Genomic DNA, 26,014 nt, shown 5'->3' with positions numbered 1-26,014 from the left:
TTGGGGCAGTCCTCACACAACTTCATGAGGACAACACAGAGAGGACTGTTGCATTTGCTTCAAGGACACTAAGTAATGCTGAGAGAAAATATTCTACAGTCAAAAAGGAAGCACTTGCTTGTGTATGGGCTACTGAAAAATGGAGAACTTACCTGTGGGGCCGCATGTTTAAGTTGCACACAGACCACAGCCCTTTGACGACGTTGCTCACCACAAAAGGACTGGGAAGAGCAGGATATCATATTGCTAGATGGTCTGCAAGACTACTGTCTTTCAATTATGAATTGGAATATAAGCCTGGAAACAAAAACGTAGTAGCTGATTGCCTTTCTCACCTGCCTTTGCCTTCACCAGATGGTCCACCGGAGGATGAGGATGTAGTAGTTGCACTTATTAAAAGCACTTTTACTGCAGTTACAAGAGAACAATTTCAAGCTGCTTGTTCAGCGTGTCCAATTCAACCAAACTATGGGAATTTCTGACAAAGAGGTGACCCAGTAACCCTAAAAACCTTGACCCAGGTTTGCTGCCTTATTTTAGAGTTCGGGATGAACTTTCTTTGCTCGATGGCAGTGTGCTATGAGGTACACACCGGCTACTTGTGTCAGAAGAATTACAGTCAAAACTCATACACCTGGCACATGATACTCATCAAGGAATTATCAGAACCAAACGATGACTACGCGAACTGTATTGGTGGCCAGGGATAGACTCTCAAACTGGAGCACTCATAAAATCCTGTGTCACTTGCCAAATGCATGATAAGATAGCAGTGACATGTACCCCTCCATTACAGCCTGTTCCTCTTCCTGAATCTGCATGGGAAAAAGTGGCGATCGACATTGTAGGAGCCTTTGATACTGCTCCAATTGACTGTCGTTATGCCATCACTTTAACAGACTATTTCAGTAAATGGCCTGACGTAGTGTTTACATTGCAAATCTCTTCTACTACAGTAATTAAGTTTCTCTCTTCAGTTTTTAGCAGGGAAGATAACCCCAAAGAATTGGTTTCAGATAATGGTAGTCAATTACTTCGCTGGAGTTTGAAACTCTTCTAGCAGAGAGGAACATTTTACACAGAAGGTCATCCCTATATTACCCTCAAGCCAATACAGAAATGGAACTGTTTAACAGAAGTTTGAAAGAGAGTTTTGTTCTATCCTTGGGGCAGCCGGTGTAGGAAGCAATCACTTGAGGCCAGAGAGCAGGCAGCTAACCAAAACCTCCATTTTATTTACAGATATACAGAGAGCTCACACAGCCGGTTGAAACCGGCTGAGCTAACCCATAATAATCTAACTCAGTTGCCATAGCAACAAAAACCATGACAACCAAATACACAACAAGTTTGCAAACAGCTAAACTGGAAGGGCAATTGTGGATACCCTTCAGTACTGATTTCTTACAAGCATACCAGGCTACACGACATGCCACAACGCAAAGATCACCCGCAGAGTTACTGCATGGGAAACACATGAATACTAAACTGAACATTGCTGGATTCTTAAAGGCACGACCTGATGCTCCAGACGAGGATGATATTAGAAAAACAGTTGAACAGAACCAAGCAAAGTATAAAGCTTTCACAGACAAGCGGCGGGATGCTAAGGAACCAAAGTTTGAGTGTGGTACCTTCGTTAGAATACGAAAACCTGGAATCTTATGCAAAGGGGACCATAAATTCACAACTCCTCTTAAAATCATACAGAAGAAGCGACCTTACATCTATTGACTTTCTTATGGGTGGGTGTGGAATGCTTCTTATGTAGTATCTATAGGGTTTCAGTGTAATATTTCTGCCAACAATATAGTGTCTTGTTTCATATTTGTTCCTGTGGTTAGAACAACAATGTTTATTTTAATTGGGAAAGTTTCTTAAGAGAGGAGGGAATGTGGTGTTTAGATGCTGCTTGTGATTATTAGAACTGGGAGCACTGGCTGTTGGGATTCTGAAAGGACAGGAAACAGGAAGGAGGGGGGAGGAGTTGAGGAGGCTGAGTGAGAGTTACAGAGGGTGCAGCAGCAGCTTGGTAAAGAGGTTTCCACTGTAAAAATAAAGTCCTGTTGAAGTTTGTTAGTACCTTGCCTGGTTGATACAACATTCTGCAATTTCACATTTGAGTTCCTTCAGAACTCTTGGGTGAATATCATCTGGTCCTGGTGACCTATTGCTGTTTAATTTATCAATTTGTTCCAAAACCTCCTCTAATGATGCCTCAATCTGGGACAGTTCCTCAGGTCTGTCACCTAAAAAGAATAGCTCAGGTTTTGGGATTCTCCCTCACATCCTCAGCCGTGAAGACTGATGCAAAAAATTCATTTAGTTTCTCTGCAATGGCCTTATCGTCCTTGACTGCTTCTTTAGCACCTCGATTGTCTAGTGGCCTCACTGGTTTTTGGCAGGCTTCCTGGTTCTGATGTACTAAAAAAATTAATTGCTATTACTTTTTGAGTCTTTAGCTAACTGTTCCTCAAATTCTTCTTTGGCCTTCCTAATTGTATTTTTACACTTCATTTGCCAGTGTTTATGCTCCTTACTATTTTCATCACTAGGATTTAACTTCCACTTTTTAAAGGATGCCTTTTTGCCTCTCATTGCTGCTTTACTGTATTGTTTAGCCACAGTGGCTCTTTTTTGGTTCTCTTACTATGTTTTTTAATTTGGGGTATACAGTTAAGTTGAGCGTCTATTATAGCGTCTTTAGAAAGTTTTCACACAGCTTGCAGAGATTTCACTTTTGGCACTGTACCCTTTAATTTCTGTTTAATTAACCTCCTCATTTTTGTGTAGTTCCCCTTTCTGAAATTAAATGCTACGGTGTTGGGCCATTGTGGTGTTTTTCCTGCCACAGGGATATTAAATTTAATTATATTATGGTCACTATTACCAAGCGGTTCAGCTATCTTCATCTCTTGGAGCAGATCCTGTGCTCCACTTAGGACTAAATCAAGAATTGCCTCTCCTTTGGTGGGTTCCAGGACCAGCTGCTCCAAGAAGCAGTCATTTAAGGTGTCAAGAAACTTTATCTCAGCATCCTGTCCTGAGGTGACATGTACCCAGTCAATATGGGGATAATTGAAATCCCTCATTATTATTATTGAGTATTTTATTTTAATACCCCCTCTAATCTTCCTGGGCATTTCACAGTCACAATCACCATCCTGGTAAGGTGGTCGGTAATATATTCCTACGGCTATACTCTTATTATTAGAGCATGGAATTTCTATCCATAGAGATTCTATGGTACAATCTGATTCATTTACAATTTTTACTTCATTTAATTCTACGCTTTCTTTCACATATAATGCCACTCCCCCAACATCGACCTGTTCTGTCCTTTCAGTATATTTTGTACCCTGGTGTTACTGTATCCCATTGATTATCCTCATTCCACCAAGTTTCTGTGGTGCCTCTTATATCAATATCCCCATTGAATATAAGGCACTCTAGTTCACGCATTTTATTATTTAGAATTCTAGCACTGCTATATAAACACTTAAAAAACTTGTCTCCTTTTAGCTCTCTGCCATTACACGATGTAATTGAATTGGACTTGTGATGGGTTGGATCACAGAAACTCCCTTGGGAACTGTCAACTTCTGTGCCAAGACTACTTCTGCCCCTGCTTTCCCTGCCAGTTTGGGACTTCAGCACCCTGTCTTGCTGAACCAGGTACGCCAGAGCTGTGTGGAGAACCCAGGACTGGAATAGCAGGGGGACTGCAGGGCAGGATTGAGGTATGTCTCTGGATAAAGCTTGTGGGACCCCTTTTCCACACCATGCTGGTGCTTTTAGTGTCTCATTGACAAGCCTGAACCTTCACATGTCGAGGAAAGAAGCTGTGTCCTGCCTGGCATTAAGCACAGACCACTGGTGGTAGTGGCTGAAAAACAGTCTCCCTTTCTTGTAAAAAATTTGAAATTATTTTGAACAAAACAAATCTCTTTTGTCCTGAGCGAAGACATACGGTCAAAAATTTGAAATTTTTCACAAGGAGGAAAGCCTGAGAAGATTCCCTTTGTGGAGAATCAAGCCAGAATTTAACTACTTGGTCCAGGGGCTGCCTGGCTCCCTAGTCATTTGGCTTCCTGGGTTGGCTGAATTCTGGACCAAGAGATGCCCTCAGAGCTGTCTGAGGAGCCCTGGGAGCAGAGGCTCCAACCAGCCCCTATGGTAAGAAGCCACAGGAAGCAGGCAGTGAGCTAGCAGAAAAAGCAGACAGGTTTCCATTGAATGTTTCATTGAGATCTACATAGTACCAGGGAACATTTTGGTTTTGATGAATCATCATTTTCCCATGGAAAAACTTCCCATTGATGATTTCCAACACTTTGTATTTGCTGAGCACATAGACAGAGTGGGAGTTTAGTAGAAAACAGGAAGCAGTGAGCAGATAACAGAGGATTTGGAAAGCGGGACAGAACAGAATTTGCTGGTTCATCACTTAATGACTTGGCTTCATTACAACAAGGCCCACGGGTTGCACAGCGGACTTGAGCCAAACGACAGAGCAGCCAGCTGAATATTTACAACTGAGGCACTGACTTGTTGCAGGGCCCTGGCCCACATCACCTTTGCTCTAACAGGAGGGACATGGAGTAAACAACCAGGAGACCCAGCAAGGACATGCAGGTTGCCTTTGCACCAGCTTCCCTGAGGCCCAGCTGGAACTATGCGTGCTGGGGGTGCTGCTACATCCCCTGGCTGGAAGTGGTTTCCATTATATCCAGGGTTATATTCAGTGGTTCTCAGCACCCCCACTGTACAAATTGTTCCAGCACCCCTCCTGTGGCCAGACATTATGCCTGGGGATTCTGTAGCCCTTCCATTCTGGTGGCCACACTGGGAGGCCCACACACCCACCCACAACTCCAGTCCCTCACTGCGTGGCTCTCAGCACATTCCATCCTGCACAACACTAGGATGGGCACCATGGTGCAAACCTATGGCCTGAACCAAGGAATAATGAAGAGTAGTTATAGTGACTATTAGAATTTGGGCCAGAATTTTGGTTACTGGTGGGGGTTGCAATACTGAGAAGATTCCCCTTTGGTGAGGCAGCGGGGTTAATGGACAGGAAGCTCAGAAGTAGATTTATGATCTACTGTTACTCTTCCCAGTGCAGACAGTGCTAGTGAAGATGGCAAGGGCAACTGTGGTTCTTATTAGCCCTCTTCCCCATGCCTGTAGCCTGTAGTGCTCTGGCTCAGTTTCACCTTGAGAAGGAAAATCTGGACTAACTCCTGAGTGTGTGGAAGAGGGACAGTGACGATCTTTAGAGAGACCTCAGAGACAAGAGGAAGGAAAAGGTTCTTTGAATGTGGGCTAGGAAGAACCACCATACTGGGTCAGAACAATGGTCTATCTAGCCAAGAATCCTGTCTTCTGATAGTGGCCAGTACCAGGTGCTTCAGAGGGAAATGACCAGAACAGGGCAATTATCAAGTGATTCATCCCCTGTTGTCCATGCCGAGTTTCTGGCAATCAGAGGCTAAGGACGCTCAAAGCATGGGGTTGCATCCCTGACCATCTTGGCTGATAGCTACTGATGGACCTATTCTCCAGCAACTTATCTCATTCTTTTTTGAACCCGATTTTACTTTTGGCCTTCACTGCATCCCCTGGTAATGAGTTTCACAGGCTGACTATCCGTTGTGTGAGATAGCACTTTTTTTGTTTGTTTTATACCTGCTGCCTATTAATTTCTGTGATAAATGAAGTGTGTGGGGGGATCTCCCTTTGATGGTCACCTGCAACCAGGCTAAACAGGCCTCCACACCTAACTCTGTTCCTGAGCCTCCTACAGGAACCCAGCCAGAGGTGGTGGAACGAGACTCCAGACCAGAGTCTATGGCAGCAGTTGTAAATCCTGTTCCTGGGATCCAGCCAGAACCAGCCCAAGGATCAGAACTGGTGGAGCAGTCAGCACCAAAGCCCGTGCTTGCAACCCCACCAGAGTCGGGGGGCCAGCACCAAAGGGTGCCACAGAGCCTGCATCTGCACCTCTTTATAGAAAGGCAGACGGGCTGCCAACAGACACATGTCATTGTTGAATGGCTAAAATACATTTATTGACTTCATTGATTACACGTTTTTAAAGAACTCGTCAAAGTTCATTCATTAGCTCACTAGGAATCACAATGGGTCAGTGATTAGCGCACTGGAACTGCTAGTCATCAGACAGATGCGATTCCTGTGTCAGCCACAGACTCATTGTGTGGCCTGACTTTGGGGAAGTCATTTTAGGAGTCTCTGCCTCAGTTTCCCATCTGTAATGCTGTTGTTATGTGGGACGTCACTGTAGTATCCAAATTCTTCTCAAAGAGGCTCCAAAGCAGACAAAAAAAACAAAAAAAAAAGAGAAAAATAACAATTTAAATACTGTTTCTGCAGTGTGGGCTATTCCGCCCGCCATTATACTCAATGTGATTTTGATTATACACGATTTTTGCTTTACGCGCTGACTACAGAACTTAACCCCAGCATAAGATGAGACAGACCTGTAGGATCTGATGGGAAACAGTCAAATGAAAAAGAGTCCCATTCAATTACATCATGTAATGGCAGACAACTAAAAAATGACAGGTTTTTTAAGTGCTTATATACCAGTGCTGTAAGTCTAAATAATAAGATGGGTGAACTAGAGTGCCTCATTTTAAATGAGAATATTGATATAATAGGCATCAGAAAAACTTGGTGGAATGAGGATAATCAATGGGACACAGTAATACCAGAGTACAACAAATATTGGAAGGACAGAACAGGTCGTATTGGTGGGGAAGTGGCACTACATGTTAAAGAAAATGTAAGTAATAGGGCAGGTAATCATACATGCTGCATTGGGTGCAATAAACTGGATAGCCCCCAATCTGTTGCTGGACTTCTGCCTGCATTGTCTTTTTCCTCCTGCAGCTCGTTCCTTTGTTGTTGTTTTATATTTAACTGGGGGGTATTTGGCTTTAAGTTTAAAGAATGTTAAGTGTATCTAGTGCTCCCCCGCCACACACACACATTCCCCTCACAACTCTCTCGCAAAACTCCTCTGTTAGCTACTCCTGGTCACTGGCTCCTCTGGTCACTTAGGAATGGGCTTTTTAATGCCCTGGTCTTCCTGAGTAGCCCCGCCCCCTGGTTAAGGGTTGATGGGTGCTAAAAGGCTTAGGGATCAAAGCCTCATTAAGAAGCTCTCAGCCTTGCCTAGCAGGCCGCTAGGCTCAGCACACGCATGGTCAGCACACGGTCCCCCAAACAAACAGAGCACAGGATATATTTCAGTCAAGCAACAAGCACACCACAAACACAAACACATACACTACAGACAACAAACTTACCTCAAGAGTCACGTAATTGCTCCTCCTTCACCTGGAGAACTCCCTCCCAACCCCCTCCCTCCCCCGTTAGCCGCTCCTGTTCGCTAGCTTCCTGACCTCATCATGTGACTCCAGGAGCTGGGGCTCTAGGCACAAACCAACAGGGTTTATGTTTTAATCTGGCCGGGCTCCTTGGAATACTTAACATAGGGGTTGTCTACACTGGCAATTTATAGTATTTTAAAATTCTGCATATATTATTTGTCAAAATATCACAATATAATCATGCCAGTTTCAATTATTTTGGTAGTTTATTTCAGAATACCTGTCAGCGAATATGTCTGTAACAATACAGACAAATAAAAAGATTCAGGAATTTTTTTTTGACAAATAGAATCCTTACTAAGCATATTAATACAGAACTTTACATAATTCATCTAAACTACAGAAACATATTTCCCACATCCCTCAGAATCAGTGCAAAAGTTTGGAGGAGTCAGGAGTAATGGACGAGCTGAGAGAGAGGGAGGGAGCCTGGGAGTGAACCTGGAGGGCTTTTAAGTGTGGGTTGGAGAAGTATGGAATACATTCTTGGTGGGGGGGATTGTTCGGAGTTGGCAAGCCTTCCCCCATGCAGACCCTGACTGACCCCGAGCCTCTCCCATTCAGTCAGGCACATCTGCCCCTGTGTGTCCCTGCAGACACCCCCCCCCCATTATTTGTTAAAAGAGTTATTTGGGAAAAGATTTGATAGTTTCTTTAAGTTCCTGTGTGAATTATGGTGTGGAGTCTTTTTTTAGTTCTTTATAGTAGGTGGTGTCAGAGACTTGTCTATTGATCATGATTAGGGTCTACAATAGTGCCCCCTTTGTCTACTGGTTTGATCATTATCTGGTGGTTGGATTTCAGGGACTATCCCCTGGGTGGTACAGAGACTGGCCACCCATGCATTACATCCACTGCAAACTGTGGCTTGTGAGTCACATGTGGCTCTTTCACTGTTAACGTGCAGCTTGCAGAGGCCGCTTCCCCCATTCTCCACCTACCAGACTGGGGGGATGGAGGAGGTCAGGACCTCTGTCTTGCAGCAGGGAGAGCGGAGTCTCAGGGCTTCAACCAGAGTGTGGCTGAAACACTGGGCCCTGGCAGGCACCTCCTGTGGGGTTGTAGATTGTTGTATGCGGCTTGGAGGGTCAGTAAGTTTAGCCACCCCTGAGGTAATGCATGTCTGAGGATTTCACAGTTGATTTTTTTTTTCCTGAAGCAATTGATGTAATGATCTAGTGTGTGCTTTTCTCCACTGTGGGGTGTCCAATCAGATGACTTTTTTTCTTGTGACTATCGGTGGGGATGTGGTAGTTGCGGGGGGTGATGTCTTTGTTGTGAAAGATTTACTTGAGGTGGAGTTAGCGGAAGAATTCTTCTAGTTCTCTACATGAGTAGTATTATTAGCAGGAAGCAGCAAACCAGGAGAAAGGGAACAGTCAAGCTCATGGACTAAGCAGATTCTAATGGAAGCATGTTTTGGGGAGATGCAGCGCTGAACCATTCGTATTTGGATAGATCCAGCACATTTCCTTGGAGGCCTGTCATAAGTTAGCAGCAATTACTTACTGCGGGAATCAAGACAAACCTTCTCTGTTACATGCAGCATGGAAACACAAACTTAGTTTTCAAAATCAGATTCATTTTATTTTCATTCATGTATTGGCACAGGTGGTATCAGTTGGGAGTCTGCAGAAAGAGCAACAGAAGAGCCCATCCCAAGCATCTCATTCAAAATGGCTTCAATGGATCATTTTTGGTTTTGCCAGTCTCATAGCTGGTAAGACTGGGCCCCTTCTTTTCATGAGGAAGGCTTTGGAACACCTTCAAGTGTACACACTCATCAGTGCTGTTGCTGACAGAGACCTGAAAGACAAGGAGAATGGGACAGCCATGGACTAAGCAGATTCTAATGAAAGGATGTTTGGGGAGATGCAGTGCTGAACCTATGAATAGCTGCAAAATAAAAATGAAATCACACACGATACCATTCAATACCCTAAACCTGGTCTGTAGAGACTGTCCCATTTCATATCACATGTGTGAGCAGAAACAGGCTTTTGTGTCTAAATTAGGGTATTCCTAATGATCAGCAGAAATAGAAATTTTATCCCTGCACTCACAAGGCCAAATTCAACTCTGCCATAAGAACGTGTCACTTCCTGGTTTCTCCAGGAGTTGCACCTATTTATACCTGGGCTGAATTTAGGTCATATTCTTCCTACCCCAAAATTATCCTTCTCACTCAACCCCTTCATCTTCTGCTTTTTCACATAACCATGGGGATCTGTGAGAAATAAATAAGAGGTTTATTTACAAAAAATCTGATAGTTAAACCCAAAAGTTTTCAATCAGTTTTTCCTAAGGCAAAGGATCATTGACTTCACTCAGATGCCATGCCTAGACTGGCAGTGAAAGAGTTAACCCTTTTTGCCCTAGGAAGGCCAGTGCTGAATGCAAAGACACTGTGGCAGGAGCAAAGAAAGCTGAATGCTGGGGTGAAGTAAGCCAACACCCTTTTAGGGGCTGGGTGAAGATTTTTCAGACAAATATTTTATTCACCAAAAAAATGCAGTTTCAAATCTATCAAAACTATTTGTGAGTTTTTGTGAATTTTGATGGTCTCTCAAATCAAAACATATTTTTTTGGAAATGCTGACAAACTGTTTCAATATTTCCAAATTGATTTGTATTGATTTGGGGGGTGGGGGAGATAGATTTACAAAATGTCCAGAGAAGCAGATGGTTCTTTCCCATCTTAAAACTTTTAGTCCAAGTGGTTGGGGGAACTCGGTGGGATATGGAAAACCTGGGTTCAATATCATCTTCATTTGATGTGCAGAAGGGAGTTGATCTGGTGTTTCCTGCTTCTCAGGAGAGTGCTCTGACCAGTGGGCTATGAGGTATTCAAGAGGAGGTTTCTCTGTCTCGCTTTTTGAAGCTGTTCCACTGGGTAGAAATAATCAGTGGGCCAGAAACAAAGAGATTGACTCCACTGCCTGCTGCTTAGGGCACTCAGCTGGGAGGTAAGAAACACAAATTCAAATCCCATCCCCTGCAAGTTGTCTCCTGTTGTAAAAAAAATCCTGTTTTTTTAAGTCTCTCTTTTATGGAACCACCCAACATTTAAGCACCACTGATATTCACAAAATCCGCACTCAGCTGCCACATAACTCTGGAGGTGCTTATATTTAGGTGCTCAGCACCTAAATTTTTGCTGTAAAAGTCCCCTAGTTGCCTAAGTTTCTGCCACTGGGAACATCACTAGTGTCTCAAGCAGGAGCCTAGATACCCCACTCACACCTAACCCCCAGCGGGATTCTCATACTGGGCTCTGTCCTGCTAGCTTACCTGCAAGGCTTGATCCAGTAGGTGTTCTCAGAGCACACCTGATGCCACAAAATATGGAGGAGAACAACCTCCCTTATGACCTTTAGCCCAGTGGTGTCACTTGGGCCATGTGAGACCCCATTCAGTTCCCCCTACTGCATGACAAGCCAAAGGGAGTTGGCCATGGGTTTTCTACCTGTAGGAGGAATATTCTAACCACTGGGCTATAGGATAATCTGAGGCAGAGGTGCTCTCTGAGTCTCCTATTGAAGCTGTTCCACTTGTAACTAATTAAATATGCACTGGCCCAAACTCACTAGGGCACATGCCTGAGATGTGGAGACCATCTTCAAATCCCTTCTCCCGCCCCAGGCAAAGGAGAGGAATTGAACCAGAGTCTTCTACCTCCCAAACAAAGTACCCTAGCCACTGGCATAAAGGTTGTAAGGAAGTCAGCCTGCTTCTCCTTTCCCCTCTGGCTTTTTTGTGGGAAGTCAGACTTCTGCCACCCCTTGTCTTTTAGCAAAACATTACATCTTGATCTAAAAATGTTCAGTTCTGGAGAAATCCACCATGACCCTTGGCAAATTGTTCCAATGGTTAATTACTCTCACCATTAAAAATATACTTCTCATTTCCAGTCTCAATTTGTCTAGATTCCACTCTCAGCCATTGGATCATGTTATGCCTTTCTCTGCTAGATTGAAGAGCCCATTATTAAATGTTTTTTCCCCATGCAGGCACTTACAGAAAGTAATGAAAATAACCCTTAACTTACTCAAGTATCAGAGGGGTAGCCGTGTTAGTCTGGATCTGTAAAAGCAACAAAGAATCCTGTGGCACCTTATAGACTAACAGACGTTTTGCAGCATGAGCTTTCGTGGGTGAATACCCACTTCTTCGGATGCAAGGGACTTTCACCCACGAAAGCTCATGCTGCAAAACGTCTGTTAGTCTATAAGGTGCCACAGGATTCTTTGTTGCCTTAACTTACTCTTTGCTAAGCTGAATAGACTGAGCTCTGAGTCTCACTATGAGGCATGTTTTCTAATCCTTTAATCATTTTCGTGACTCTTCTCTCAACCCTCTCCAATTTATCAACATCCTTCTTGAATTCTGGGCACCAGAACTTGACACAGTATTGCAACAGGGGTCACACCACTGACAAGTATAGACACAAAATAGCCTCTCACTCCTACTTGAGATTTACCTATTTATGCATAAAATCATAGAATCATACAATAGCAGGGTTGGAAGGGACCTCAGGAGGTCATCTCCCACCCTAGGATCAAGGTCAGGCTGACAGGTCTATAATTATCCAGGTCATCCCATTTATCCATTTTAAAAATTGGCACTTAAGCTTTCTTCCAGTCTTCTGAAACTTTCCCAGTGCTCTAAGACTTATTGAAAATCAACATTAACAGTCCAGTGAACTCCTCAGCCAGCTCTTTTTAAACTCTTAGATGCACATTATTTGATACTGCTAATTTGAAAATGTCTAACTTAAGTAGCTTCTGTTTATCATCCTCCAGAAATATTAGTGGAATAGAAAAGTGTTATCATCACCATAGGTAGAGACATCTGTTCCCCCCCCCACCCCCCAAATACAGAACATAAATATTTATTGAACACTTCTGCCTTTTCTAGGCTCTGACTCCCAAGCAGAGACAGGTGCCTGTGTCACTCTGCACCTCAAAGTAGAACCCTGGAACACCCATATTCACCACTGTCATAGAATTATGATATATTTCATACACAGCATGTGTAGGATATCATATGAAAGGTCATGATCTGCTGAAAGCCTGAAACCCATTGTTCTGTTGAAATATGTATATCACTAGTGTGTATAAGGTTATAAGATTTTGCTGTATGGTTGTTAATGAAATATGTTGTGAGTTTGGAAGTCACCCAATGTTAGTTCTCCAGGGACCACAACAAAGGAGGTTACCAACATCCAGGAAGGCGTAGAACGACCATCACCCACCATTGACTGGCAGGGGAATAGTATGCAAGGGATTTACAATTCAATGACAGTTGTGGATCCTGTTCTTAGGCTCCAAACTTTCCCCATCCATTGTGTACAGAGACTGAACACTTAATTCAGGGTTTGTGAATTCCAGTGTGTGACTAAGCACCTAGAAGTTAGGGGCTGCAATGCCCTCCTAGCTTAGAAACCCTCTCTATCCATGTCCCTCAGACAGCTGCTCTCACTGGCAATGCATTGGGAAAATGTCAGGTGCAGGAGGCAGAACATTCCTAACAGATGGTCCTAAATGACTGAACTCATTGCCACAAGAGATCAGAATGAGACCTGGGCCAGGAGTGTGCAGAGCACAATGAAAACCCAACTCCTTCGACAAGGCCTTCTCACAATAACAGAGCTAAAAAGACACACCATTTCTCCGAGAGAAGGAGCAGACTGGGCTTTTGGGCCCCAGGCAGCCTATGACTACAGGACCACCTGTTTTGAGGAAATGTTAGGGATGGGAGGAAATTTCCGCTACGATTAAAACAAAGTTTCTAGCCCTTTCCCTTAAGAAAGAGCCTTGGAAAATGTAAACGTATCACTAAGACTGAAAGGAACATGGGGCTTGTTGCCGGCACAGAGGGCCGAGGACAGCAACAGTGGGGGTTCGTTGCCTGATGTGCGCCGCACTAATTAACACACCAGGGTGGAGGAGCAAACCAAGTTTATTTGAGCTCAAAAAGGTGCCAGGGAGAAAAAGCATTCTCAAATCCTGCACACAGATACAAGCGGTTTTTCTCTCTTTATACATAACTTCAGCTAAGCATTCCCATCACCCCCCACACTCCTCTCCCTTACCCCCCCCTTCTTCCCCCTCCCGTCTATTTTCTATAGCAAATACATCATGCAAGTAGCCATTACACTAAGCAGGTTAAATCATACTTGGCAAAAACCACTTTAGCTCGTTAGTACCTCTTCTGTGAACAGTTATCTGTACTTTCCCACTGTGTGGGCTACGTTCTCATACATATAACTTTAATTACAGCATCTGCTTTCCGCCTATCTTATTTAGTATTGGCTACATCTAGTGCCAAGCAGCCTTGCAGCTGCCAGTAATCAGCACATAACACAAGAGGTTACAAAAGTTTAGTAAGGCTAACAAAAGCACTTTACATAAAGGTACTTTGGGTCACATAGGCCCAAAGCCATCCTCCCGAGTTACCTAGATTTATGCCTAGTGACACCAACAGGCTGGATTGTACTTCTGCAGAAGAAGGTTGTGGGGACCTAAAGATCTACTCTTCCCAAACCCACACACATACTGTATTTAAAATTTCTCAGAGTTTGAGGTGTGTACCCACAGAATCCTCTCAGTAACACTCCCCAAAATCCCCAGGCCGGCCCTGTGCCTAGTGGGCTGATTATGGTGAATAGGATTCTATTTCCTCTCAGGGCACGGAGACGGCAGGAAGGAAAAGCCATTGTTTTGCCAGCCTGCCCAAACAACAGCTAAGGCCAGCTCTGAGGATGAGAGTTGAGAATGCAGTTAGAGTGATCTCCATTCAAGCCTCTCCTTGGGCAATCCTAAAATTTTACAATATACAGCTGAAAGAGTTTGACTCATGCTTTATATATACTAAGATAAGATTTAAATGAGATTCACAAAACAAGCTCCTTTATCTTTTCTATTCTTTGCAAAATAGCACCCAACAGGTGCTGGCTGGGCACTGCAGAAGCAGATGAGAGATAGTCCCTACCTTGATTAAAAGTCATATTGGGATCTTTTCCTGCAATGTTTGCTCACTATTTGAGCATCTTGCTTCAAGGCACTCAAAATTATACTTACATTCTTCTTCAACTAGAACACTTAAGGAATGATGGAAGAAGTGGGGGATTTTGCTGAGTACTGACCTTAATTAAGTAGTTTGTTCCAGCAACCACCTGAGTTTTATATGTTATGGCTACAAGGACTGGATATGGCTTATTGTCTTTCTCTTCCAGCTGTGGCTTCACCTGTAGAAAAAAAGAAAGAGGGTTAGGTGGTATAATGAGGTCAGTACACTCCCTTCTCATCATTTGTCTACTGCCACAGTTTCTTCTTCTCAGCTTCTCAAAGAATGCACATAGGCTGACATGTCAGCCTATAACATTTCCCTTCTTTGGGCCTTGCTTATTAAGAAACAATTCAACTCAACTCAGATCTTCCAGCCTTATTCCCTAGGCTCCAGAGTTCCATGCAACCAGGCTTCACAGCCCTGTAAAAACTAGGATTGCTGCCTGGCTTTTCCTGAAATACCTCTCACCTGACGCTCCTGCTTTCTGCAAACATCTCCCCTAAAGCCCCTGTCCATCTACTGACCTCAGAGTCTGTCTGGCCCAGCTCCCTCTTAAAGGAGGCACCACCTCCAGTTTGCCATCACATGACATTTGGTCACTGTGACACAGAGGCTCATTGCTGCCAACTGGCAAATGGTTCGCTGTTCTCTACAAGCAACTCCTGTCTAGACCTGACTAACTCACTACACCTAACACACTACTTTCATTGTATGCACCCATGTAGGGTAGCATATGAGGTCTCTGTTGAAAACTTGTAACTTCTCAATACTCATAATCAGTATGAGATGTGTGTACAGGTGATATTTAAGGAATAATGTAACTGTATTGAAAATGATACCTTTATGGTCTTGGAGGGAAAGTGAGTGACTAGGGAATAATATGTCTCGGTGATGGACAATTCAAGCAGGAAGGAGTTGTTGCCCATTCTGTGCTAGCCAATTATGTATTGCATTACTCATTGTCTGCCTTGGCAGCAACCCAGAAAAATCAATGGGAAAAACATTGAAGACAAACTAAGCATCAAAACCACTTGAATGTGAAAAGGAATGATAGAACATTGAGTGGATCGCCCTGTTTGGTGAATAAAGACAAAAGACTGATTTGGTATATCACAGGGTGGAGAAAGACGCTTTGTATACATTGACTAAGGAGGCACCTTGATAAGCAGGGGTGCTTCATGAAAGATTGGGTCCTGGCTCCTTGGGGCTAGCAAATGCAACAAAAGACTGAACTGTGGGCTAAGAATCTACATTATTAGATAGGAAAGGTAACTTAAGAATAGGCCCTAGTTTGCAGTTAATATGGAACCATTTCTTTCCATCACTCTCACTTGTTTCCATTTAATCTGTTCTTTCTTAAACAAATTTTCTTTTGTTTTACTGTAAGTGAACTGTAGCTGGGTGTGCTACAGGTGCGGTGATCTAGTAAACCTGGGGTCCACTGTTCCTTTGGGAATGGAGGAACTGGGATTTCTGTGGTGTCCAGGGATCAGGGGCTGGATACCACGGAGGGACACTTCAAAGAGACTCTGAGACTGGGGTGCACCTATGTTCAATCTGCAGGGCAATGGCAGGGCTGGTATAGCCCAGAGGAGAGCGCCTGAGTGGTTGACAGGCTGGTTGTGTTAGGGAGCTAACACCCAGCTGGCAAAGGCAAGACTCCCTCATTCTGGAGGCAGGTTTGGGTAGATGTGTTTATGCAGGGAACAACTTTAAACACTGTGGATTTGTAAAATGTATTCAGTGCCAGTACTTCAAAATATGTGGCATGAAGAGTGTTTCCTATTGTAACATACATCTGACGGGAAGGGAAGTTTGGGGCTCATCAGTGAATTGACAGTGACATTATCAATGACCTTTTCAAAGGCTAAGTACCACTGTGACAGTTCAGGGCAACTGCACCTGCATTCCCCGCTTGTGTCCACCAGCTTTTCAGCCATCACCTGTCTTGGGCAAAGATTCATGTCTCTCTCCCTCCTGACCAGGGAGTTCAGGCTGCACAGCTTCCTAATCTACACTGTGATATCTCCAGACTGCCTAAACAGGCCAGTGTCTGTGCTGCTTTCTCTCCACAGGCTCTGAACATGGAGTGCCAGCAGTGACAGGTTATCACACAACTCTTTCTAAGCAAGCACATTTATTCTTAAGGTAAAAGCAGTATACAGGAAACATTAACACAATAAAAACCTACACACATGCTAGAAAATTTACCAGAGGTCACCCCAGCTCCAACCTAGGGCTCTGGTAGGTTAAGTCCTTCCAACCTTTCCACAAGGATTGGGCAGAAGGTCCTGTCTATTTGCTGGATCAGAAAAAAGGCCTCAAGTCAGTTTAACTATTTATCTAAAAATCCTTGGAACCAGTAAATGCAAGTATCTCTCCAGGTGGTGGTAACTCTCTGGAGGTGTTAAAATCTGAATGAATTTGCCTCACCTCCCCACACTATTCTTAGTTCCTAGAGGGTTGTGGTTCCCCTCCCCCATGGATTTACATACAATCCCTCAATCATAGATAATTTTTTGAATTTTTAATTCAATGAACTCCTATAATACTAATTTAATTCAATATGGTTTGTCCAGGATATTGCAGGTTAGTGTCATGTCTGTCACAATCAAGTGACTTTTTAAAATTTTCCCTAAGACTATTGTGATCACACTCACCAGATGGGGTCATTGGAGTGCTATGGTACATCAACCCTTCTCACATACAGATGTACTGTGTCTCAGAGGAAAGCATTAAAGAAACTTCAGATGTAAGGCACATAGACTGCAAGAGCTAGTGGGTCCCAAAAGCTCTGACACACAGCGCAAATGAAATACTAATTTACTAAGGCTGCTAGAAAAGGACAAATTCCCTAGGCTCACTAAACAGCTCAGAGGAGTTCTCAGTTTAACCTTTGTGGGAAAGTTCAAAAGAAGGTTGGGGTCCTCAGGCCTCACTATCTTAATATCTTAATCCATTCATGCAGTAGAGGTAATTGGTCAGAGTTCAGTTCTGTGGTATGACTCACTGGGGGCCCCTCTGCATTATTCTTCCACACTAATGCAGCATCTTCTGCTTCAGTGTCAACGCTGGAGCAGCTGTTCCAGTGCTTCACATGCTGCCACTCTCACCCCAAATGCTGCAATCACTACACTCCTCTCACAGTCCCAATACACCCACTCTTGACTAACTATTCTCCCAGTTCCCATGGAACCTTTCCTTTCTGCTGCTTTCAGCAGATGCACCACACTTCCCCCAGGCTTTCCACTTCTCTGGAAGTGTTGAATAAAGTGTTCCCTCAGTGCCAGCTGTCTTTGTTTCAGACAAATAAATTGCCATCCCCCACCTCTGCCATTCATGACCTTCCCAACCTCCAAGCACTATTTACCCATCAGTTATTTATGGAGGGGGCCCATCCCTTTGAGGGAGGTCAAGCAGCCAGCTGCCTAGTCCCCCAATGGACAGTTTGAAGCCCTTGGTTCATGCTAACAGATGTAGGACAAGGAGATTTAATATGTAATATATTCCTGATAAAAAATTGTATTGTTGGTTGTTGTTTCTGGACTCAGCTAAGATTAGGGCAGAAATGAAGGTAATGCTCAGGGATCAACAATGCTACAAGAAAATTGATAGGACTAGGGCTGCTGGGGCTAGATTTCACCAGGGATCTTAGGCACCCTGCTGACTAGTGGAATTCTTAGCCCACAGTTAGGCACCCAGGTTCCCCCTGTATTGTATGGGGACACTTAATTGCCTAAGAAAGGGATTCCCAGAAGCCAGCAGGCAGAGTGGGGAGCCATCTAAGCTAGCTGGAAGTAAAATGGAGAGAAGAGGGGCAGAGCATAGGGCCCAGATCTATAAAGGTACTTAGGCACCTGACTGACAGGCCAGAGAGAGGGGCCCATCTCTGCTTGGGATTCGTGCTTTAGATTGCCAGATGAAAATGCCTTGTACTTAATGAGGAAATCAGGATTAAAATCCTTTCCTCTCAGAAGAGCTTTTGGCAAAGCATCATTTCCATTTGCTGTGATTTTAATTGTCTGCTTTGGAGCCTCTTCTAGAAGCATTTGGATACTACAATGAAATGCAATGTAATGACAGCATTGCAGATGGGGAAACTGAGGCAGAAAGCGCTGAAGTGACTTCCCCAAAGTCAAGCCACACAATGAGTCTGTGGCTGACACAGGAATCACATCTGTCTCATGACTACCAGTCCCACTGCACCAACCACTAATCCATTGTGCTTCATTCATTAGCTAACTGGGAACTTTGACCATTTCTTTAAAAGCATGTAGTCAATAAAGGCAATTCATGTATTTAAGCCAATCAACAATGACATTTTTCTGCTGGCAGCCACTTTCCCTTCCACAAAGAGGTGCATGAAGGGTGTGGTGAGAGCCACCACGAGTCTTCTAGTCAGCAGTCTGGTTGTCAGATGCTCTTTGTTGCTAAAGAATACCAGGGAGTTCCCAGTTGACTCACAAATGCCAGATACTATTCAAAATCTACCTCTCCAAGGCACACACAGATCTAAGCACAAGACAAATATTTCACCTTTTAGAAAATAAAGAGCAATGAATAATTTTGTTTACATTTTTAAAAGATCACTGAACAGGTGAGTGCTTTAAATGAGGGGTTCTCAACCTTTTTCTTTCTGAGGCCCCACCCCCTCCATGCTATAAAAATTCCACAGCCCACACAGGTGCAACAAGTGTTTTTCTGTATATCCAGTAGATTAAGAGCCAGGGCTGGCGGTAGGGGGTGCCAAGCAGGCCAATTGCCTGGGACCCAAGGCCACAGGGGCCCTGCAAAGCTAAGGTGCTCAGGCTTTGACTTCAGCCCCGGGTGGTGGGGCTTGGGTTTTGGCTTTCTGCCCTGAGCCCCAGCAAGTCTAATGCTGGTCCTGCCCTCTGGTTTATTTAGGCAGCCCCCCAGGGGGCCCCAGACCCCTGGCTAAGAATTGTTGCTTTAAATCATTCCAAGTACATGACACTTTCCGGAAAGTAGTTCAGGCATCGTACATATCTGCCCTCCAAAGGCTATGTTCTGCTCTCACTTAACAGGGGAGTACATTTAAAATCTCAATTGATCCTTGTGTGAATGAAAGCAAAATCTGATTTGAAGATTCACCTTTTGCACCATATATGTGTCCCCTGAAAACTAAGAATTGTGGCCTCATTTCTGACACATGCTGGGTGCACATTTAAACTTGGATTCTCAGATTTTTTGGACAGAGACCATCTGTTACATTTCTACAGTGAGCATACACACAACAGCAGTAACATATTGTAGGTCGATAGTGCCTTTCGAGGAAGAATCTCAATGTGCCTTACAAATATGATTTAAACGGTCCCCATGTCAGGAAGGGAAGTGTTATCTCCCACCTCACTCCATTTTACAGCTGAGGAAACTGAAGCACCAAGAGGTGAAGTGATTTGACCAGGGTCATACAGCGAGTCCACAGCAGAGCCAGGCAGGCCCAGGACATTTCCCCCTCACCCCCTTCCTCCAGCCCAAATAACCTTCAAAGGGCCCTAAATCATCATCAGAAAGGCCAAAGTTATAAATCACTGGAAAATACTGACAAAGTAGCTAATTTCTACATTCTTAAACTCTTAAAATCCAAAGTTTTCTAAGAATCCAACTAGCCCCTGGACTCCTAGAGGGTTATTTGTTTACAGGAGCCCCGAAATACCCACTCCCCTCCTCTGCCCCCCGGTAATGGGACCCTAGAACCAGCCCTGGCACCAGGAACGAAAGCCTGACTCCCTGGCCTGCTCTGCATTAGCAAATGCGACCTCCAGTTCACTGCCAGTGCAGCTCCACTAGCCCAAGTACCAGTGTAGGCAGAACACTGATATTTTTACTGCCCTGTCAGCCAGTTCTGTACAGATCAGGGTGCGATGACACACTTGTATTCAGCCAAGGACAAGGAAAGATTTGTGCCTTGGGGAAGTTTTTAACCTATGCTGGTAGAAATAAGTTTAGGGCGTCTTTCATGCGGGTCCCCAAATCTGTACCCCAGAGTTCAGAGTGGGGAGGGAACCCTGACAGCTACTATCAGTGGACCTGCACTGGTAGTTAATTAGGCAGTGTAGACTCAGCTTCAGGTGCCTGTACTGGTCACTAGACCTTCCTGTCGTTCATATATTGCTATCTGCACCACAGCTGTGACTGTCTCTAGAGCTCCCAGAAGACTGGAAGAAAACTAATGTTGTGCTAGTATTTCAGAAGGATAAATGGGATAACCAAGATAACTTTGGGGAGGCATAGCTCAGTGGTTTGAGCATTAGCTTGCTTAACCCAGGGTTATAAATTCAATCCTTGAAGATGCAATATAGGAATCTGGGGCAAAAAAAAATAGCTGGAGATTAGTCCTGCTTTGAGCAGCGGGTTGGATTAGATGACCTCCTGAGGTCCCTTACAACCCTGATAATCTATAGGCCTGCCAGTTTGACATCACTCTCAGGCAAGATATTGGAGCAGCCAATATCGAAGAATTAAAAGAGGATTATATACTTAATGCCAATCAACATGGCTTTATGGAAAACAGATCCTGTCAGACTAACTTGATATCTTTTTAATGAGATTACAAATTTGGTTGATAAAAGGTAATACTGTTGATGTAATAGAATTCTGCATGGCATTATACTTGGTACCACATGACCTTTTGATTAAAAAACTAGAACGATACAAAATTAACATTGCCCCATTAAATGGATTAAAAGATTAAAAAGTTCAATGCCTGTGTTATACAGAATGTCAAACTACATGGTCCCTTCTGGCCTTGGCATATCTGAATATAAGAATTTTCTGGACTAGAGTCAGTGCAGTCACTTCCTAAGCAATTTTTCCATGCCACATATTACATGCTTCCAATCAGCCAAGGGGGCTTCCATTTTTAGTGCTGGATGCTAGATTTTAAAGTAAGATTTAGCTTCATTCCCTAGTGGCTCTGGAACTTGCTTTAAAGACATACACTTTTGTTATATTTGTTTCTGTTGTCCATCTTTCATCTCATGCCACTCACCTTGTCAACAATCCCTTGGACTTCTGGGGTCGCAGAGAAGGTCTCCGACCAGCCTCCCACTGATGACATGTTGGAAAACTTTGACAAGTAAGATCTAGAGCAAATGTGATCAGAGAATAGTCAGACCTCTTATATTATATAGTCACATATTTATGTGATTTTAATATGTGGAGTTTACCAACATCAGATTTGAGGAGGGGAGAGATGGGAAGAAATAAACAAAACAAAAAAAATGCAATATTGTTAATACTATAGTTAATAGTTAAATATCACTATGTGTGAAGTGCTCTGTGGACAGAAGAAAAGCAGAAAACAAATAACACCCAATTCCCATAGTTATGGTAATTGGTTCAGCCTGGGATGGTAATTTCTGGACTTACCACCAGTTTAAACATATGCAGTGGCTGGGCGACTATTCTTGTGCTTAGGGAAGTGATTGTAAGCACTGAGCTATGCCCAAGTATATCTGAACATTAGCCTTAAAACCACCACACACTCTCCCTCGCTTTCATTGCAACAATTCCTGTTTAACTTAAAATGTGGTTTTCTCAGTATCCTTAGATGGGCAAAGGCAGCAGGCCTTTTATTTTAATTATTTTATTTCTCTATTGTTTATTACAAAGTGGAAAGATTTTTTATCTGTTTAAAGGACAGAGTTAAGAACGCTGGTATTTGCTGCCTTCTTACCTCTCCTCCCGCCCCCCCCCCCCCTTTTCTTCCCTGTGTTGTAGTTTTTATTGGAAGAAGTATGACCCAGTCTTCAAAAGAAGGATACAGGTAAACGTCTCTGTCAAACTTTTTACAAAACCCATGGACATTTCGCAATGTCTTTGTTTTCAATTTTGAACCAGGAATAAAGTGTTCTTTTTCTGCATAATTCCTTTAGCATTTGTCTAAATCAGGGGTTCTCAAACCGGGAGTCAGGACCCCTCACGGGGTTGCGAGGTTATTACATGGGGGGGTCATGAGCTTTCAGCCTCCACCTCAAACCCTGCTTTGCCTCCAGAATTTATAATGGTGTTAAATATATAAAGCAGTGTTTATAGTTTGGGGGTTCTCACTCAGAGGATTGCTATGTGAAAAGGGTCACCAGTACAAAAATTTGAGAACCACTGATCTAACTGTTAGATAGACCCCAATGAAAGAAGTTCCTAATCTTTAGAACAATTTCCCTTATTTTGTTTACTCAAAATAATGTATTTCTTCACAGCCTTTTATATTTATTGGAAATTAACACCGATTGGCTTACACTGTATCAGAGGTCTCTTAATTTTAGTAAAGTTTTTGAAGGACAGATACATTTAAAAGACTATTTTAGCAAAACATACAACACACAAACACAACACCTGCCCACCCCCCTTCTTCCCTATTTCCCAAACAATTCAGCATGCATTTGAGCCAACTTGTGTCCTATTTTATAGATAAACCATTGGAAACACACATTCAAAATAGCTGTATATTATTAGCAGGGCCGGCTCTAGACCCCAGCGCGCCAAGCACGCGCGTGGGGCGGCATTTTGCTGGCAGGGCGGCAGGCGGCTCCAGCGGACCTTCCGCAGTCATGCCTGCGGGAGGTCCACTGGAGCCGCGGACCAGCTGCAAGAGGTCCCGCGGAGCCGCGGGACCGGCGCCCGGCAGCGCGCCCCCTGCAGCGTGCTGCCCTGCTTGGGGCGGCCAAATTCTTAGAGCCGCCCCTGATTATTAGTAGTGACTTAGAGAGGTTCCTCCCTCTCAGCCACGGAGGGAGGCCACGCCGCCTCACTGCGCCACCTAGCAGCTGAAGCCAAAGGACGGGGGATTAGCATGGTAAGTGTCAGCAAAGAGTGTTGGGCCCTGGCCCCTTGGGGCAAGGCAGGGCAATTGGCAGTCTTTAGTCCATCTCCCTGTCTAGGGCAGACAGCAAACACAGTCAGGCTCAAGCCCTCTGGGTGCGGCAGACATCAGACAGAGGCCGTCCGGCCTAAGGTGGTTAGGCAGCCACCCCAGGGGTAGGGTTGACAGCATGGGGTAGAGGGACCTGGGCCCTATCAGTGGTGAGGAATGGCCAACACAACTGGACTAATATCTGGTTTCCCTGGGCTTCTTCCTACCCTTACCTGTTTGTAGGGCTTTTTTGCTTCTAGGTGCTCAGTCTCCCCTGGGTATTCGGCAGCTGGCAGTCTCAGCAACTCCTCAGGGTACTCGATGCAGCTCCCCTTCCTCAGGGTCCTGCTTTTGGGGAGGAGGTTGGCACAGTTCAGTCCTAGTGTAGGGACCAGTAGCAAGGCAGAGGTGTCTTGCTCCTTCCCTGGCTCTGGCTCAACTGAGCTGGAGGTCCTGCCTCTTATACTTCCTGTTCTGCCCCTCTGCTTCCAGCACAAGGGGAGGGCCTGGCCTGGATCTGCCCACCAGAGGGTGGGGAGTTGTTCCTCCCTGTTAGCCTTGGAGGGAGGCCACACCACCTCACTACATGTTTTATAGATAAGTCACCCATTCACACACACATTCATACTTGTTTTTCAGCATTATTTTATACCAAGCATGCATATACAGACAGCCTAACTTCAGAGAAATCTAACAATGTAAAATTGGCTAATACACCCCATGCAGACAAAATGAAGGCTTAGTTTAAACTATTTTATGTAAAATAGTTGATTACACTTTTTATCCCCCTCAACGCACACACTGGACAGTACCAACATCAACCCATCCCAAAACAATTAAGCATACATTCAAGCCATCTTGTATAAACCACCCTAAGCATACATTCAAACTAGTTTTATAGGTAAGGTGCATGCACACATTTGTACTTGCTGTTCAGCATTATATTATACAAAACACACATGCCAAACTTACAGTCAGTAATTACCTACATGGCTCTTTGGTGCAGCTTCTTTGGTCTGCTACAAGAAAGAAGACAGTGTATGAAGCTTTGAGTGCTTTTGTAGAAACAATTGAAGCTTTTTTCATTTTAGCTGGCAAGTCTGGACTCAGAAAACTTTCTTTAAAAAAATTCTACTGGCTCACTTGTATGCACAGGGTGTTTATCTTCAAATGTTGTTGAAAATACGCCGGCTTCATACAGTTATTGGATAGAGATTTTCCCTCAAGGAAACACAAAGGTCCATGTGGATTGCTATTTGTAGATGTGAATTCAAAAGCAACATATTCTTCACAGAACTGACTGGGGGGGGGGTGTTTTCCAGTCATTTCAATTTCTTAGAATTCTCACTGTCATCAGTACTGCCGCTTCCTGCTCCTCATTTTAAAAATCTATCAATTTTTATATCATAACCACATACCCACCATGACAACGTCAATCTCAGTCAAGTGTTTGCATGAATCAGGAAATGCAGACAGCAGGTTGGCAGGTGCTGGACTAAACTCAGGCCTGGTCTACACCTAAAATTTAGGTCAATCTAGCTTCATCGCTCAGGACTGTGAAAAATTTTGTGCCCTCTGTGGCCTAGTTAGGTTGACCCGACCCCCAGGGTAGATGCAGCTAGTTCGACGAAAGGATTCTTCCATCTACCCAGCTACCGCCTCTTGGAGAGGTGGATTACCTACATGGACAGAAAGCCCCTTCCGCCATTTACACGACAGCGCTATAGCTGTGTAGCTGCAGCAGTGTATCTGCAGCACCACAGTTGTGCCATTGTACTCCTGTAGTGTAAACATGCTTCAGACCTGTTCAAGTGACCCCAATGAAGGGCAGGAGGAGTTCCCTAAATCGCTGATTTAGAATGCGAAGAATGTGGGTTCTGCCATGAGAAAGGTGACAGCTAGAGGCCTGAGACCTAAGTGGGGTGCCTTCCAGCTAGCCATGAAGGAGTCACTGGTGTAGTTACCTCTGGAACTGTGACCCGGTGGCAGTGTGTGTGGGATCTGTGACAGTGAAGAGGAATTGCCAATATGTGCCAACGGCAAAAAAAGCAAGTATTGAAGGAGGAAAAAGCACAAAGAAAAAGTGTCTCCCAGCCTGTTCAGGAAAGGGAAAAGGAAGAATAAACAGAAGAGATGAATATGAAGCAGCTGAAGAAAATTCAGCTGGCTGAGATATACACAGTGAGAAAAGTAAGCTGTCCAGGGCTGACAAAGGCCCAGCTCACTGAACTGCTGTAGTGTGAGAACCAGAAAAGAAAGGAGGGTCCAGGATCTCAAGGTCCCTGGCAGAAACTCCAGCAGGCAGTGGAAATTGTGGAGATGACTCCCTAAAGGGAAGGGCAAAAGAGGCAACAATCATGCTCCATCTAGACTGTGTCAGAGACTGGGACTTGGGCAGCTGAGCCTAGTGGTTAGAACAGGGGTTGTGCCTAGTGGTTAGAGCACGGTGTTGCGCTGTCTGGAGTGCCTCACATTCTTGCTGCCTCCCTCAGGGCAGACTTTCAAAAATAGGGCAGACAGCCCACACTGCTGGTATGTTGTAAAATTAGATTTCACCAAGCCAGTAACAAATGTGAGCTGCTGGATCCCTAAAACAGTCTCACCCTGGAGTCACAAGGGGGGTGTCTCAGGGCGGAGGGGGGGAGCTGCC

At 44.3% G+C, this 26,014-nt stretch overlaps 1 protein-coding gene and 1 long non-coding RNA gene across 2 annotated transcripts; one reads left to right on the top strand and one right to left on the bottom strand.

The window, feature by feature from the left end:
• The first annotated feature begins 1,347 nt into the window (after positions 1–1,347).
• Positions 1,348–22,352, top strand: LOC120379053. Its single transcript, XR_005587526.1, has 3 exons — positions 1,348–1,745; positions 3,523–3,740; positions 22,233–22,352. It is a non-coding gene; the product is annotated as an uncharacterized LOC120379053 (long non-coding RNA).
• Positions 8,980–23,821, bottom strand: LOC120379036 (stefin-C-like). The gene is made up of 4 exons (XM_039497145.1): positions 23,598–23,821; positions 21,502–21,595; positions 14,566–14,667; positions 8,980–9,224 (listed from the first exon to the last, which is right to left on the bottom strand). The coding sequence occupies exons 2-4, from the start codon at positions 21,568–21,570 to the stop codon at positions 9,090–9,092; spliced, it is 306 nt and encodes a 101-aa protein (XP_039353079.1). The 5' UTR covers positions 21,571–21,595; positions 23,598–23,821; the 3' UTR covers positions 8,980–9,089.
• Positions 23,822–26,014: the final 2,193 nt, after the last annotated feature.

Source organism: Mauremys reevesii, linkage group 1 (assembly GCF_016161935.1).
Source record: "Mauremys reevesii isolate NIE-2019 linkage group 1, ASM1616193v1, whole genome shotgun sequence".
Classification (NCBI taxonomy): Eukaryota; Metazoa; Chordata; order Testudines; family Geoemydidae; genus Mauremys; species Mauremys reevesii.
The sequence above is the reverse complement of the archived record's forward strand: the minus strand, read 5'-3'. Positions and strand labels throughout refer to the sequence as shown.